Source organism: Lytechinus pictus, chromosome 11 (genome assembly GCF_037042905.1).
Source record: "Lytechinus pictus isolate F3 Inbred chromosome 11, Lp3.0, whole genome shotgun sequence".
Classification (NCBI taxonomy): domain Eukaryota; kingdom Metazoa; phylum Echinodermata; class Echinoidea; order Temnopleuroida; family Toxopneustidae; genus Lytechinus; species Lytechinus pictus.
Window position 1 is genome coordinate 9,739,932 of NC_087255.1, and position 18,752 is coordinate 9,758,683.

At 35.8% G+C, this 18,752-nt stretch overlaps 1 protein-coding gene across 1 annotated transcript in view; it reads left to right on the forward strand.

Annotated features, from left to right (window-relative positions):
- Positions 1–397: 397 nt before the first annotated feature.
- The window catches only part of LOC129271731 (angiopoietin-1 receptor-like), a 33,622-nt gene continuing 15,267 nt past the window's right edge, over positions 398–18,752 (forward strand). Inside the window, exons 1-8 of the mRNA XM_064106665.1 lie at positions 398–518; positions 9,689–10,003; positions 11,905–12,180; positions 12,359–12,493; positions 12,901–13,059; positions 15,492–15,626; positions 16,054–16,206; positions 17,239–17,367. Of these exons, the coding sequence (XP_063962735.1) occupies positions 443–518; positions 9,689–10,003; positions 11,905–12,180; positions 12,359–12,493; positions 12,901–13,059; positions 15,492–15,626; positions 16,054–16,206; positions 17,239–17,367 (1,378 nt within the window). The 5' untranslated portion in view covers positions 398–442. The remainder of the gene's footprint in view (positions 519–9,688; positions 10,004–11,904; positions 12,181–12,358; positions 12,494–12,900; positions 13,060–15,491; positions 15,627–16,053; positions 16,207–17,238; positions 17,368–18,752) is intronic.

The following is an 18,752-nucleotide window of genomic DNA, read 5'->3' on the forward strand; positions in this document are numbered from 1 at the left end:
ATGATCAGACATCTCACTAAGATTAAACCTGATTGAGAATAACATTTCGTAGTTTTCACAAAATATTATCATCAAGTGTTTATGATGTGTCAGTTATTCTTGTCGGCTTATTAATCGTCCCACAAAGAGTATTATAATCGAGTATGTTTTGGAAACAGAGAGCGTTAGGATTTTCTACCAGATCAACGTTGAAGTCATCCATTATGCATAATGATTTATCAGTTGTATTCATATCAGTCAATAACAATTCAACACCAGTGAGAAAACATCAATATCAGTTTCATTCATGAATGGGGAATAATATGTTATTTGGAATCAGACTTTACTCTTTGCCCTCCACAAGCATAAGCCTCATGTGCCACATTGTTTAGAGTACAACCTCTATAAGAGTGGTTATGTATGGACTAGGCTGATTCAACACACAGTATATATCTATTCTAAAATGGCAGCCCTTCATACTCTAAAGGTGTTCATATATTGCTTGTCATTTTTATGTTGTTTCTCGATATCGATAAAAGGTACGTTGCTCGAGTTTTCACTGATTTAAACGTTCATGTATATACCTTTAATGTTAATTTGTATTCATGTACATAACCATTTATTAAAAGAGAATATATATCTGGAAAGGTTTATGTACAAATGCATGTAGTTCTTTGGTATATTTGATGCGTCTATACCCGCTCCTTGAAGCTAGAATGCGCCTTGAAAACTTTCATGTCAGGTTTTATTTCTCATTTCAATAAGAATTTTTCTTTTAAAAATGAAATATGACCTCATCGCACCCATGGATCTGCCTTCCTGCAGTTTTTATTTACCAATGACAACTATTTCAGATTTATCATGCTTCATACATGTGGTTGGACTTTCCCTCTGTAGCATGTCGTGTCATTATACATGTAATGTTCCCTTTCAGGTTAAGGTGTCATTTTTACGACTCGGTCCAAGACATATACTACATTTCATGATACTTTAAGTAGAAATCTTAAAAAAAAATAGTTTACACTTTTATCGATGGTACTTTATTATCTTATCGAAAGCGATTTAAGTTGAATGACGATGTTGACCCAGACTTTAAGTCCTATACTGAGAGTTCAAGTGACTCTCGGTACTACTATATTGTTATGAAGAATGGTGTCCCGAGCAGCGGTTAATTTTCAAGCATTCACTTTAATGCTAGAAGTCTTTTTAATTCTTTTGATGACATTTCAAGCTGTCTTAACTCTTTGAATTTTACATTTGATATAATTGCCATATCCGAAACCTGGCTAAGATTCGAAAGTCCCCTTGCTTTTTTACCTAAATGCTCGTTCGTTTGCAATAATCAGATAATAGGAAATATTCCAGAGGTGGTGGAGTTGGAATATATATCCATGATTCTTTACATTTCTTAGTACGCAGTGACCTTTGATTTAAACGAAGTAACATGTGATTCTTTAATCGTCGAACTGGAGCAGTGCTCAGGGAAAAATATATAATAGTAGGAACCTTGTATAGAACCCCATCGTTGGACATTAAATCATTTATATGAGGAGTTTAATAGCCTTTTGATCCGCCTTTTCAGGGAAAATAAAAGGGTATTTTTGACGGGCGAATTAAATATAGATATTTTAAAACACAACTCAAATTATCAAAGTAAGAACTTTGTAAACTGTCTTTTCAGTAATTTTTCCTCCCTATCATTCACAGGCCCACAAGATTTACTAAGACAAGTGCAACCCTTTTAGATAATTTTCTGACAAATCAATTTGACTTAGATACTAAAGGTGGAGTGATATACTCTGACGTGTCAGATCACTTACCAATATTTCATGTAACTTACATGAATATTAATTAGATTAAATCGACAAATCATAACGTACTCCGTAGGTCTTTTACAGCAGAAAATATTGCAAAATTTAAAATCGAAATCGAAAATTCAAATTGGGATGAATTTTTTATATGCAGGATGCTAATCAATCATTGTGGAGCGTTGTGGCCCAGTGGATTAGTCTTCGGACTTTGAAACAGAGGGTCGTGGGTTCGAATCCCAGCCATGGCGTAATTTCCTTCAGCAAGAAATTTATCCACACTGTGCTGCACTCAACCCAGGTGAGATGAATGGGTACCCGGTAGGAAGAAATTCCTTGAATGCTTTGAGCGCCTAGGCAGCCCAGCTAAAGCCGGGGTAATAATAATAGCAGGGCCCGCTGGGAGAACAGTTTTGGGAACTGAAGCGGCTTCCCTGGGTAAATATACCTGTATTATTATTATATTATAATCATAGGACGTATTCATAACAAAATTTACTACATTGTATAATAGCAATTTTCCATAAAAAACACACAGTAAGAAAATTAAGCTGAAAGGCTGGATGGCCGATGGTTTGCTTCAATCTATTCGACATAAAAACAATCTATATAAAAAAAAATATATCCATAAACCAACAGTTAGAAACGAAATTAAATACAAAGACTCTCTTAAATAAGTTAACTATTTGAAACGGCAGGCTAAAAAACATTATCATAAATCTAATTTTAAAGAATATAAGAACAATATAAACTGTACGTGGCAAATGATAAAATCAATATTAAATAAAAGAAGCAAATCAACATCCAACACCATAGCTTGTGATTAAGGTTGATCGTCAGACCCGTTCCAAATTGCAAATACTTTTAATAGCTTTTTCGTTGAAATAGGTCCAAAGTTAGCTAATATCAGTCCTCAAAATAATACAGATTTCAAAACTTATCTATCTGAACCAAATTCAAAATGTTTGTTTTTAAATCTGGTAAGCCAACGTGAAATATGTAACGTTGTTATGCGTTTCGATAACGATAAAGCCCCGGGTCTTGATGAATGCTCACCCAAGATTGATAAGCTTGTAATCGAATTAATTAGCGAACCTTTAAGTCATATATTCAATCTATCGTAAACCTCTGGGGTATTTCCTGATAAAAGGAAAATTGCGCGAGTTCCTCAAATTTTTAAAACTGGTGACAAAGAGAAGATTGGTAATTATAGGCCCATATCAGTGCTTTCTATATTTTCTAAAATATTGGAAAATATTATTTATAAAAGGGCTTATGAATTTCTTGAAAATAACAAGTTTCTTTTTTAATCTCAATTCAGATTTCGTAGTGACCGCCCAACAGAAATAGCTCTTCTCGAATTGACAAATACCAAAATTGACTCCTTTGAGCACGACTCTTTCGCAATAGGAATATTTATTGACTTGACAAAGGCGTTTGACACAATTAATTATAATATACTTTTATCAAAAGTACCTCGACCTTTTTTTTTCTAGTTACCTCTCAAATCGTAAACAATGCACCATTTATAACTCCGTTCAGTCTGAATTTAGGAAAATTAAATGTGGAGTACCTCAACGGCCATTACTGGTCACACTTTTGTTTATTTTATTAATTAATGACATTTAACGTTCATCAAATATCCTTTCCTTTATCATGTACGCCCACGATACCAATTTGTTTATTTTGATAAAAATATGTATCACTTGTGTGAAACTGTAAATACTGAACTAACAAATGTTTGTAAATAGTTTTGTGCAAACAGGCTTACCGTTAACCACTAGCGTACCTAAGGGGGGCAGGGGGCAGACTCGCCACCCCCCCCCCCCCCTGACGAGTCACAAGCAAAAAAAAGGAAGCGAAAAAAGGAAAAGAAAAAATAAAAGAGGAAAAAGGAAATAGAGAAAAAAGGGGAAGGGGAAAAAGAAGAAAGAGTTGAAGAGAAAGGGAAAACAAAAACTGGACTGCAGACTGTCGGAAAAAAATGATAAACTGTCGGGCACACGGGGCTGTTCCAACTGATTCGTTTTTTTAGTTCCACCATCTTTGAGGACGGAATGGGCTGACCAGGGACAGGAAAAGTTAGAGAACAAGTTTTAGGTAACATAATTATAACAATAACAATTTCGCGCGTAGCGCTCGCATCAATTTGTTAGTTGGTTATCTAAGATAAATGTCTATTTTTCAGGTTGAAATATCAAAATTTTTCAGCTCGAACTTTGCGCTCGCGTCAATTGATCAGTTAGAAACCAATTTCTTCACGGTTACAAAAAAGCGCTTATAATATCCAGTTCTTATGCCGGAATATCAAAAATTTCAGCTCGCGCTTCGTGCTCATATATAACTGTTCAGATATATCCATCCTGTTCATAGTTAAATGAAGTGCTTAGAAGATAGAAAATATCAAAAATATATCATTAAAAATCACTTTGTTCACGGTAACGAAAATTGCTTAGAATATCAAGTTCTTAGGTCGGAATATAAGAAAATTCAGCTCTAGCTGCGCACTTGATAAAATTCCACCCTGTTCATAATGAAGCACTCAGAATGTAAAGTTTTCGGGTCGAAATATCCAAAAAAATTAGCTCGCATTTCGCGCTCACACCAATTAATTGTTTTTAACTACGATCTTGTTCATAATAACAAAAAAGTGCTTAGAATGTCCACTTTTCAGGGGTGAATATTTAAAATTTTCAGTTCGCTCTTCGTGTTCGCATCAATTTATCATTCAGTTAGAAACAACTTTGTTCGTGGTTACTAAAAGTGCTTAGAATGTCCAGTTCTTAAGTCGGAATATCAAAAAATTTAGCTCGCGCTTCGCGCCCGCACGACTGTTTAGAAACCTATCCTGTAACTGCTCAGAATGTCTAGTGCCCAGTTAAGCCCCTTTCACAATTGACGTACGACCATTTGCGACCTTTTGGTCGTGCGACAGGCTGCAACAGGCATCAATCGCTAGTCATCTCATAAGATCGCACAGAGGCTTTCACAGTTGCAACAGCTGTCGTACAACAAAAACAACCAGTAAACCCCGTTGCACGAGTAAGTCGCATATGCTCTTATTGTGCTCGTGCGATCACATGCGAGTGTTGCACGAGGGATTGCGAGCGGAACGGTCGCATACATGCGAATGAAACGGTAGTGCAATGTTGTAAGCCGTTGCGATCGGTCTTGCAACAGTCTTATGGCCCATATTTTTATCGCAACCAGTCGCAAGACAGGTCTCTGTACATGTAGGTCGCTTGCACATGTGCAAGTGTTGCACGACCTCCAGTCAAGTAAATGCGACTTCTTAGTTGTACCACCTCTCGCACCAAGTCGTACAACGTTGAACAACACTCGCACGATGATCGCCCGACCGATGGTACGACCCCGGGTACGGCCTGATGCGAGTGAATCGATCGTATTTGATCGCGTTCGGATTTTGAACATGTTCAAAGTTCAGATGTGACCAGTCACGACCACCTCGAGTTCGTGCGACCGTCTACAACGACTGCGAGTGCTCGCAAGACACCAAGAGATCTATCGTGCAACAACAAGAAAAAACTGTTGCAGGCGGTCGTAAACTGGTCGGACGTCAATTGTGAAAGGGGCTGAACGGTCGCATACATCCGAATGCAACGGTAGTGGAATGTAGTAAGCCGTAATTTCGATCGGTCTTGCAACAGTCTCATATTATCGCACCCAGTCGCAAGACTGGTTTCTGTAGGTCTCCAGCACATGTGCAAGTGTTGTACGACCTCCAGTCGACTAAATGCGACTATACTTAGTTGTGCCACCTCTCGCACCAAGTCGTACAACGTTGAACAACACTCACACGATGATCGCCCGACCGATGGTACGACCTGTTGCGAGTGAATCAATCGTATTTGATAGCGTTTGGATTTTGAACATGTTCAAAGTTCAGATGCGACCAGTCACGATCACCTCCGACCACCTCGAGTTTGTGCGATCGTCTACAACGACTGCGAGTGCTCGCAAGACACCAAGGGATCGATCGTGCAACAACAAGAAAAAACTGTTGCAGGTGGTTGTAAACAGGTCGTACGTCAATTGTGAAAGGGGCTTTAAGCCCCTTTCACAATTGACGTACGACCATTTGCGACCTTTTGGTCGTGCGACAGGCTGCAACAGGCATCAATCGCTAGTCATCTCATAAGATCGCACAGAGGCTTTCACAGTTGCAACAGCTGTCGTACAACAAAACAACCAGTAAACCCCGATGCACGAGTAAGTCGCATATACTCTTATTGTGCTCGTGCGATCACATGCGAGTGTTGCACGAGGGATTGCGAGTGGAACGGTCGCATACATGCGAATGAAACGGTAGTGCAATGTTGTAAGCCGTTGCGATCGGTCTTGCAACAGTCTTATGGCCCATATTATTATCGCAACCAGTCGCAAGACAGGTCTCTGTACATGTAGGTCGCTTGCACATGTGCAAGTTTTGCACGACCTCCAGTCAAGTAAATGCGACTACTTAGTTGTGCCACCTCTCGCACCAAGTCGTACAACGTTGAACGACACTCGCACGATGATCGCCCGACCGATGGTACGACCCCGGGTACGGTCTGATGCGAGTGAATCGATCGTATTTGATCGCGTTCGGATTTTGAACATGTTCAAAGTTCAGATGTGACCAGTCACGACCACCTCGAGTTCGTGCGACCGTCTACAACGACTGCGAGTGCTCGCAAGACACCAAGAGATCGATCGTGCAACAACAAGAAAAAACTGTTGCAGGCAGTCGTAAACTGGTCGGACGTCAATTGTGAAAGGGGCTGAACGGTCGCATACATGCGAATGCAACGGTAGTGGAATGTAGTAAGCCGTAATTTCGATCGGTCTTGCAACAGTCTCATATTATCGCACCCAGTCGCAAGACTGGTCTCTGTAGGTCTCCAGCACATGTGCAAGTGTTGTACGACCTCCAGTCGACTAAATGCGACTATACTTAGTTGTGCCACCTCTCGCACCAAGTCGTACAACGTTGAACAATACTCACACGATGATCGCCCGACCGATGGTACGACCTGTTGCGAGTGAATCAATCGTATTTGATCGCGTTTGGATTTTGAACATGTTCAAAGTTCAGATGCGACCAGTCACGATCACCTCCGACCACCTCGAGTTTGTGCGATCGTCTACAACGACTGCGAGTGCTCGCAAGACACCAAGGGATCGATCGTGCAACAACAAGAAAAAACTGTTGCAGGTGGTCGTAAACAGGTCGTACGTCAATTGTGAAAGGGGCTTTAGGAATATCAAAATTACATTGTATTCCGTAACTCCACATGGCATATTGATCTTAATCATGTAGTGGTGAAGCTCAACAACCAAATTATTCCCAGAGTTGAAAATATTAGGTTTCTTGGCGTTATCATTAATAGTAATTTAACATGGATAATAATAATAATAATAATATAGGGTATATACATGTATATTGCGCACATATCCACCTTGTTAGGTGCTCAAGGCGCTCCTATATTACCCGGCTAAGCTAGGCGTTCATAGCGCACACAGCGGATACATCACATAAATGAAATTGAGAACAAAGTTGCAAAATATATTGGAATAATACATCGCCTAAGTTTTTACTTGCCTTAAACTTTATTGCGTACATTATATTGCTCTTTAATCTTGCCCTATTTTTATTACTGTAATTTGGTCTGGGCTAACACATACCAAACCCATCTTAAAATATTATGTTCCCTTCAAAATAAAATTGTACGTATTATTTCTCCAGACGACAATATACTACTAGCAAATACTAAAAATTTGTTTCATTCCCTAAAATTGTTAAAATTAGACGACATCAACAAACTTCAACAATGTCATTTTCTCTACAGGTGTTTAAATTCTCAAATTCCACAAAAATTCGCGATTCGTTTATGCATGTTTCCAACATACATGATAGATTGATTGATTGATTTTATTTGTCAGGTAACTATGAACAAGTACAAGAAAATATGAACAGAAGTGTATACCTTGACAGGATTGCCCATGAAAGCCGAGATGGCTTATTTCCAATGGGGTCCTTACATCAGTAATTGAAGACAATGTACATCTATGACAAAAACACCTATAGAAATCTACAAACTGCATCAATTAAGTCTAGACCACTAAATTAACACGATGAATTGTAAAACTTAATATATAAAAAGACAAAAACAAATAAGTTTGTCATGAAAAATATTTACGCAGTCAACAAATATGATTAAAGTAATTGTAAAACAGGTTGAGTAAACGATCATTACTTCTAAGTTACATATGAAAATTATACTAATAATCATTTTTTAAGTAGCGCTAAATGCATCGTAACTACTACAAGATTCATGAATCGTAAATTCTAAGATATGAAAAAGTACGAATAAGTTTGACATCAAACTTTCACGCAAACAACAAAAGATGATGAAACAACAAGTTGTTTAAATAAATCATAACTAAATAGTTATATATAAGACTACACGATACACATGCAATTAGAAAGAATATTTAACATTAAAGAGTGGGGACATTTTTTAAGTGTTGTTTCAATACTCTTTTAAATTGTGTAAAAGTCTTAACCGATTTAACATTATTAGGGAGGGAATTCCAAAAATGTATACCTTTATAATAAAATCTGTCGCCAATTTGACCTTTTGTCATATGTACCACAAAGTTAAACAGACTATTTCTTGTTTCATGCCCGTGAATATTAGATGTAATGATATTCGTTTGAATAGAAAATTTTATGAACGTGGTGAAGTATAAGTTGTTGCGACCTCAAGTCTATGCGAAGAAGGCCAGCTTTTTCGATTTCATTCTCCCCAACATGTGTTCTTGGGTGTAAGCAAGTAATAAATCTAACAATCTTATTTTGAATAATTATAAACTTTTTTTGATCAACCTTTCCAAGACTGCAGTACCATGCTGCATTAGCATAATTAAATAAACACTGTATTAATGAAAAGCTTAAAATGCGTCTGGATTTCGTATTCATGCAATTTTGGTACCGGTATAGAAATTTCAAGCGAGCATTAGCTTTTTTGACAATAGAGTCAACCATAGATGTACATGAGAGATCACTATTTAATATCAGGCCTAAATACTTCACGGAATTCTGTCTCTTAATTAATTGATTGTTAAAGTATATATTGAAATCATCTGTATGCTTAGACTTACCCCGCGAACGAAACAAAATACTTTCAGTCTTACCAACATGTAAGCTAAGCTTTTTATCTGTCATCCATTTAACACAATTTGATAATTCTAAGCTAAGTTTTTTTTCCGATAAGCTTGGATACCCGCTCAAAAGGTTGATTTTAATCAACTCGGGAAAAATAAACAAGAGCAATGAATAATGGAAACTTCATAAAAATCGGTTGTAAAATGATAATTTTTTTGACATTTTAAAGTTTTAATTATTTTTTACAAAACATTTATATGCACAACTCCGTGACATGCAAATAAGAGAGTCGATGGTGTCCCTATTTATTATTGTTTGAATCAGAAAACATTTCAGTTTTTACAGGTTTGAAAATAAGGACCGAATCGATTGAACCATAAAATGTTAAATCTTTGGTAATTCCACATGTTAGGAGGAGGGAATAAAAACTGTCTCACATGAAAACGAGAAGAAAATTTGAATATTTCATTTAATAAGATACAAAAGAAATACTCAGTGAATGACGTCGTCAGTACCTCCATTTGCATACTGGTCATGATGTGCAGCTGCTGTGTGAAAATAATTAAGCGAAACTTGAAAATGTCATAACTTTCATTTTTTACATCCGATGTTGATTAGTTTTTGGTGTGTTATGCTTGACAGATTTGCTTGCTTTTTATTTAAACCAACTTGATATGTCACTGTGTTGGGCTTGTCCTTTAAGCTACATTCGATTATTGTTGGTCATATGCAGGTGAAGTGGTCCATATCACAGTTTTGACCGTAGGATATACAGCTATCGAGACATCCAATAATGTACAGTACCAATGCTACCGCAGTGCACCAGATGAGGATGCCTCGTTGTCATTTGGACGATCTGCACCCATAACAACAGATCTACCACCACCACCAAAAAGGACTCACCCTAATAACCCACAGACATGGCTGGTTCGGTTCTCTGATCATGGGGATACTTGGCATACCGATGGTTTTGGTCCCTTCTACTGTGAGGCTGCCAAAGCTGGTCTAGATGTAACAAGGGTCACTACATTTTATCAGAGAAGTGATGGTAAGAAGATATAGTGAGGGATTTTCAGGCCGAAATAGCAGCTAATTAACGAAACAAGCACTCGAATTCAGGTACCTTGTTCGTGTTCGTTATGTGGAATGATCATGTTAACTCTGTTTGCAAAAAAAGTATTTGCGGGTCTGGCAATGATGAAAAGAATCCGTCCTTTTATAGACAATGACACTATAAAATTATTATATAATTTTTTAATCGCAAATGGGCTATTGCTGCGAGATTTGGGGAAACCGTTCAAAAAGGCAGACCAAAAAAATCATTAAACTTAAGAACGGGCTGCGAGACTTATTCTAAATTGCAACATGTACACTCCTTCTCAAGAAATGTTTACGGAGTTAAAATGGTTACCATTTAATCAACATGTCAAATATTTCAGATGTGTCTTTATGTATAAATGCATCAACAACTTATCTGCTGACTACTTTGGCAAGTTTTTTTCTCCAACTTGGTGAATTTCACCAAATTAACACCCGATAATCGGCAAGAGGCGACCGAGTACTCCTTAAATGTCGCACAGAATACCGTAAAAACGCATTATGCTTTGACGGCCCTTCCCTATATTACAATTTACCAACTGAAGTAATATCTCAAATTAGCCTTGCATCATTTAAATTTCATTTGAAGAAGCATTAAGCATTAGCTAATCATGACCCATAAGCATTCTTCTTTTTCAAGCTGTACCTCATTAACTTACATAATGAATATTATGCCCTCTATTCTGATGTTTTTGTTTGACTCACAACTTCAGCTTACTTTCGTAATTTTACAGATTTTGTCTAATTGTAATTCTAACAATACACGTCTTATTACTTTCACGTCATCTGCTTTTTAAATTATTGTACTTTTATTGTTAATTGTATGTTTCTTTATTTCCTTCACATTTACTTACTAATTGTTTTATGCCTCTCTTATGATGATGCTATGTAGATGAATTGTTATAATTGTTATGTTATGCTTATTACATTGTCACAGGGCCCCATGGGAGACCAACACATTGTTGAATGGGCTTCCCTGTTTTTAAACAAATAAATGAATAAATAAGATAAGTAGATTCCATCATTTCAATATACTTTCTTCATATTTTCCATTAACTTAACATTAAAGTTGGAACTTTGAAAAAGGCTCTTGGTGTGTACATTCACAAGTTAGGAAAATATGGCTGAATGCCTAATTTATGGGATAAATGATATAAATTATCTCCATACACTCACACTAATGCGATGTAGTATACCCTAATAGGAAACCCTATAGATCATGTAGATCATGTAGATAATGCTGATTTTACAGGGAATCGTAAGAGTGCCCAGAATTCCTGAGCAATATGAATGGAGATGAAAAACATAAATGCAAAAACAAATACGCGCCAGAAATATATCGTTACATCTCTTTTGCGCTTCTTTTATTAGAGTAGATGAAATATATCCCTTATTTTCTATCTTTTCATGTTTGATAACCCTGAACGAACCATACTCGTTTCGCGTCGTTATCAGAAAACTTCCAACGATGTTCCTCTTTCCAACTCGCATTCCTTACAATAATATATCAGTTACATATACACTTTGATAATCATATGGAAATCATATTCATCGCGCAATCAAAAGAAGACAATGAACTGGGCTTGCAAAAAGGGAAGCATTCTATGGCTGCTAGAATATTCAATATAAAAAATGTCATTCTCCATAGAATGAAAAAATATATTTACGTGTGCTGGAGATCACTTCAAGGGGTCACCATATTGAAACACAATGTATCAAATATAGAGAATAGTGTGTTATCCATAAAACATAACTCAAGTATAAATAATCTTTAGATAATAATCACAATTTGCCCCAATTTCTTATCGCATTTTTAAATTCGTCTTTACATGTCGTTGTCCATGTTAACAGCTAAATTCATACCAAGTGGTGGAGTGTTTACGAAGACAGTCAATGTGAATGACACAGGAGTGGTGATCTCAATGACTAATCGAGACCAACCTGATGATAGTGGCAATGTGATTACATGGAGGAAAGATGGTGGTGATGTTCTTACACAATTTGAGGGACAGACCAATATCAGCTTCCCAAACCCAATCCAGATGTCAGACCAAGGGTTTTATGAGATCTACTATGATGGCGAGAGAAGTCAGAACAGAGGAGGCATATTCCGACTTATTGTCAGGGGTAATCTTTGCTTTATTTCTAATCACTTTTAAATAGAATGATTTGAAATTACCTTAATAACAAAACATACTTTGACATACTTACTTGTTTTCAACGAGGCAATGGAACTTTCCATGGTCTCGGCTAGTTATCTGTTTATCTTGTTCTTTCTATTTGTCTCTTTTGTGTATGATATTAGAATGTCCTGCTGGTAAGTGGGGTTCACCTGAATGCTATGGTATCTGTGATAACTGCTATAACGGTGGAGTCTGTGATGACAAGTCTGGTCTTTGTATCTGTCCTAACAACTTCATGGGAAAAAATTGTTTAGAAAGTGAGTATGGTCATTGATTTTTAGTTTAACACTTAGAGGATATATTATTTTCTATTATTTCCATATTGTGATTCATATTGCTATATTCATCATCATCATAAATCAATTTATGTTTTGCAATGTTAGTAAGTATATTAATAAAGCACATAAAATGACTTACATGTACATGTATTATAGTCCTAACACACTCATGGAAATGTCTTTGGAAAATAGGTGAGCAAATAATGCAGGGAATATGGTTGATTTGTTTGTAGTACATGTAAATGTGGTACTAGTTTATAGCATAAATAATTCGAATAATGCTAAGGTTTGTTAAAATGTGTGACTCTAATATCTTTGATATAGGATTACAAACTATGGAGTGTACCAAATCTCTCCATTTCCACTGAATTAATTTTTTTCTCCAGTTTGCAGGGATAATGGAGGAAATAAGTTTGGATTAACCTGTGAATTTCTTTGCTCAAGTGGTAACTCGCCCACTAGCTGTCGTGGCTTTCTGTTTTGCCTACCTGATCCTTATGGATGTTCATGTGATGTTGGTTCCCAAGGTCTTGCATGCGATAGTGGTAAGCCTTGTGGTCAATGGTGTCTGTAAATCTTGTTCCAGTTATAGACTGGTAAATGTTACTTAGAAAATACATAAAAATTTACAGCATTTAAATGAAATTCAATCAGTTTAGAGCTGCACTTTTAAATGCTTAAAATTATCAAAATGAAAATGGCTTTTTCCAGTCTCCTATGCACTCCTGTTCAAAATAAACTGTAACTTTAATGCTCTCCTATCAATTGAAAAGGGATAAACACAGAAAACTTACTTAACCTTCCAAAAATCACTTGTGCCAATACATTCACATTAAATCATTAATCATTTCAACCAATCAGATATAAGTAAAATAGTACAGTCTAAAAAATGAACTAGCCCTAGAGATTCTTAAATAAAAACCAATTAAAGCATAGAAGGGTTATCATGAGGTTAAACTGAATATCAATGAGAATGATGCCATGTGTGGTCTCTATGTCCAACCAGAGCGCAGTATCCTTGTTTTAAGCTGCTAAGTGTTCTTGGCCTATGAATTGCTAGCTGCTGACCCATCTAAAATATCTCTTCTTAGAATGCCTATATCAATTATCATATTAAAGTTTAAATCTTCAGCTTAATCATAATTTATAAATCATTTGGGCTCAAACAGAGTTTAAGTATAAAACAACAACTTTTGTTGCATGAAAATAATTATTTTGCATTATCTTTTAGATCAAAAGTTTCTCTTATATTACAAAATCCTTTTAAAACTCCAAACACATGACCTGAAAGAATGTTTTATACGCCCGTCCCACAGGACGTATTATGGTATCATGCTCGGTGTCTGTCCGTCCGTTAACCTTTCCTTGTAAACGCAATAAGTTCAGTTTAACTTAACCTAAGGTCATATAAATTGGTGCGTATGATACGAGCATGGATGTCAGGTAGTCTATTGGTTTAAGGGTAAAAATTTCAAAGGTGAAGGTCACAGTAACATGTTTTCATCGTACCCGTCTGCAGTCCTTGTAAATTCGATAACTTCAGTTTAACCTAACTTAGGCTCATATTGGTGTGTATGATACTCGCATTGATCCCAGGAAGCCTAGGGATGTTGAGGTCAAAAGGTCAAAGGTCAAGGTCACACTGACATGTTTTTATCTTACCCTTCTGCACTCCTTGTAAATGTGAAAATTTCAGTTAAACTTAACCTAGGCTCATATAATTTGATGCGTATGATACTAGCATAGATCCCAGGAATTCTTTTGATTTTGTGGTCAGAAGGTCAAAGGTGAAGTCACTACCTTCCACTTTTCTTGCTTGACCAATAACATTTTCTGCGTTACAGGCGGGCGTATTATGTGCTCGCCTTAGCGACACTCTTGTTCTCTTTTATAAAGATTAAAAAAACATAAGAAATTTGCCAATATTTAGAGCAGCAATGGCCGAACAAAAATAGGTGTTTGCGTCCACACCAAGCTAATTTACAATGCAAAAACCCTCTAGTCATGAATATCACTTGGATAAATAAGCTACTTTTTTGATGACCTGCCGACTGACTGCATCCTGATAAAGTTCTGGAATTTAATTGATGATTACGAACTACATGTATGAAAGATTAAGCTCTTGTTGTTTACATTAAACCATAATGCATTAGTATGCATGTACATGAATAATTAAGAATTTTATGTCTGAACCATGTATTCGCTTTCCTCATACTATTACTTGAAAATAATAGGTGTATTTTGTCTATTTTTATTTGAACGATGAACGGGTTATACATGTGCAGGCTGTTTTGGGGGTAATTTAATTGATGATTACGAACTACATGTATGAAAGATTAAGCTCTTGTTGTTTACATTAAACCATAATGCATTAGTATGCATGTACATGAATAATTAAGAATTTTATGTCTGAACCATGTATTCGCTTTCCTCATACTATTACTTGAAAATAATAGGTGTATTTTGTCTATTTTTATTTGAACGATGGACGGGTTATACATGTGCAGGCTGTTTTGGGGGTAATTTAATTGATGATTACGAACTACATGTATGAAAGATTAAGCTCTTGTTGTTTACATTAAACCATAATGCATTAGTATGCATGTACATGAATAATTAAGAATTTTATGTCTGAACCATGTATTCGCTTTCCACATACAATTACTTGAAAATGATAGTTTGGACTATTTTGTCTATTTTTATTTGAACGATGAACGGGTTATACATGTGCAGGCTGTTTTGGGGGTAAAATAAAGTAAAGTAGGTTATGGCAAAGAGGTATTGCAAAAAAGAATGGCGAATAAGAATGGTGAAGAAAAAGAATTGCGAAGAAGAATAGTGAAGGAGATCGGGTAGGAAGAATGGCGAAAGAGGAGAAGAAGGAAGAGGAAGGGGGATGGAGCAGGAAAAATATATAATTTTTGGAGTAGAAATGATAATTCATGTTTGAATGTGCATTTTCTACCCTGTCTCTCAGCATGTGATGTTGGCACATATGGTCCAGGATGCTCACAAACATGTAACTGTGCTGATGTATCATCATGTGACTCTTTTAGTGGAATATGTACTACAGGTGGATGTCAGTCTGGCTGGTCAGGGAACAATTGTCAAAGTAAGTCTATGCTTTAAGCCATTCTAATAGAATACTATTGTCATTGTGAAATAAACATCAGTGCACATACATGTACATGTATGTACATGTAAGGTACTGCACACTTTACTCTATCATAACACAAAAACCTTTGTCTTCACAACATGCAAAGTACCTGTGCAATCAAAATGTGACATTGTCTTATTCCATACTGTGTACTTGCTGCTGAGCTAAACCCATTGAGAGAAAAAAAATGAATGTAATAACATTCTAGGGAAACAGTTTGGAAATCCTTTGTTTGAAGGAAACTGCTTGCTTGAAAGACAATGCTTGTATACATTCTTCTAGTATAAGAAAAGCAGGTTCAATATCCGTGGTGATAGATTATAATAGCTACATTTACCATGTCTTCATTATTTGTTAATTTTTCCCCCTTGTGATTTCTCAGTTCCTGATATATGTGAGGCTGGTTATTACGGATCTCAATGTACTGATAAATGTCATTGCATGGATGATGTATCATGTGATAAAACAACAGGAGCATGTCCTGAGAAGTGTGCCTTAGGATACAGCATACGCGACGGTCAGGAAAATTGTCAAGGTAAATGAATGCATTTGAGTGACTCCTATTTCATTTCCTAGAGACAATATACTTACAAATATTTCTCAGTTTTGTCTTTATGCCATAGGGATATATCAGTCAGATATTTTTTTTCATTTCTCCCGACCAACCACACCCTTATCCCCGCACACACCGTCACTCTCACACTTATCCCAACATCTACTAGTTATGAAATGATCACTTAGAATGTGTCCCTTGATTAATTAATATGAAGCTATAAAAAGCTTTTCTGAAATTATACAGGCTAGTTGGTCTAGACAATTATTTCCTACATTGTTGAACATGTTGTAATGCTGAGATTGTTTGGTTTTTATTCCAGAGCTTTTTTTTCATACTAGACATGACCTATCACCATGGTGATTCATGTTTTACAAATAATTTTCTGAAACAAACAAAAAAATTAATTCCTTTTGTTGATGATTTTTTGAATTTTGATTTTGGTTGAATTGACAAAAAACTGCTTGGAATACAAACAATTCAGGAAGTGAGGACTTCCTTCCGTTTCCCCTCGAAACTTCATTTAATCTCTAAACTGTTTATCGTAATAATGCCTTTGCATTGGTTATTTCAAACTATTGCCATGAGGAGGTTATGGACGTAAATGGAATTGTATGCTGCTTGAAGATCTAGCAATACAAAATATCTGCCCCAAATTAGGAAGACATTCCAGCTCATAATATTACATTCATTGGGAATTGGCAGGTCTGGAGAAAATTATGTCTGCAAAATCAATTATACTGTGATTAGTTTTTGTTTACTCTTCCTTCAAGTAGACTGCAGGCTATCTAATGAAAATAGTAACATTTTCGTACGTTTATCAATTCTTATGATTATCACCTATACATTATTAATACAGATGTTAAAATTGTCATTAAATTCAATAATCGCAGTGGACCCGCCAATAGACCACTTCCTTTGTCTATTTCATAAAAATGTAATTTCATTCGACTTCACCCTTTCAAAAGTTGAACTTTTGTTTTAAATGTTGTTCATCTAATGCTCATCATGTAGAATGTGCAGGAGGAACCTTTGGTCTGGATTGTCTTCAGCAATGTCACTGTGCTCAAGAAGCCTGTGGGATACAGAGAGGACTGTGCGATGGACAGTGCCTTGATGGCTGGTTTGGACCCTACTGTCAAAGTAAATCTATCGATTAATTTGTGTTTTCTTTTAAGGTGAAGCTCTTTACATGATACATTCGTCAGTTTGACGGCAATATGTACTGATTGTTGTTTTCATTGAGAGCCAAAATTATAAAGATATCTATCAAATCTTTTATGAAATCTTAGCAGCTGCTGAATAAATATGAAATACAAAGTGTTGATTTCGTTTATAAATAGGGCTCATTAGGAATGAGAGTAAGTTGGACAATTTTCACAGTACATGTAATATTTAATTTTCATTTATGAATTGTTAGAGATGTAACCTTGATTTTGATTTGATTTCCGTTTTACAATAAGTACATAATAATCATGATAAACATAACATAACAAGGTCGAAAATACTACAAGAATAATATAATATATATATAACATAATCATAGATTTAAGGAACACAATTTTTTTTTTTAAATCTCAGATGACATTTGTATTTAAAAGTAAAACAGGGGGTTTTGCCGAAAAAATCAAAGCTTGTACAAGAGGTAAGCCCCTAACTTAGTTACACTACAAAATAACAACAAAGAAATATTGGGTCGTAATAGTATGAGGAAATTATGTTAAAATAAAATATGAAAAAATAAATACCAAAAAAAAACCTAACTGATGGATCGTGTGAGAAAAAATTGTGTTTTACAATATTAAAAGAGAGAGGGGTGAGGGGGAGAAGACAGGAGGGACAGACGAGTGCAGTGTACATTAAGTAGAAGGCGGGCATCAGGAGCAGGTACTTTGGCTAATTGCAATTTTGAGACGAAAATAATAAAACAAATAATATACATGTCTATATGAGCGCATCATCACATATCACATATACGCAAAAGTCAAGTGTAATTAAAATAATTATTCAGCTTGACCTGTTTGCAACGAGTATTGCATAATTAACTTTTTTTCAGTTTGCGTTTAAAAATTGTTTACATTAGGGGATTCTTTGAAATCTTGAGGCAGAGAATTCCAGTAGGCAGGCCCGGAGAAGACAGATTAATTATTTGCAAATTTAGTTCTTGTTAAAGGAATAGGTGATAATATTGTCGTTGCCTTGTTGGGTAGCAGTGTACGGATGCATTTTTACGGAACATATAAGAGAAAATGGCGGGGAGATCGTCTTTGCTTAATTTGAACATAAATTGACTAAGTTCAAAAAGATACATGTCACTTACTTAAAGAATGTTAATTTCAAAAAATAAGATATCAGTATGTGATCTAAAGTGTGTTTGAAAATCCCCAGGCAAGTATTCCATAATTAATATATGGGAGAATAAGGGTGTAATATAATGTTAACAAAGTGCGGGAAGGAAGAAAATGTTTGAGTTTATTAATAATTCAAATGTTTCTAGAAATTCTTTTACATATACTATCGATATGAGG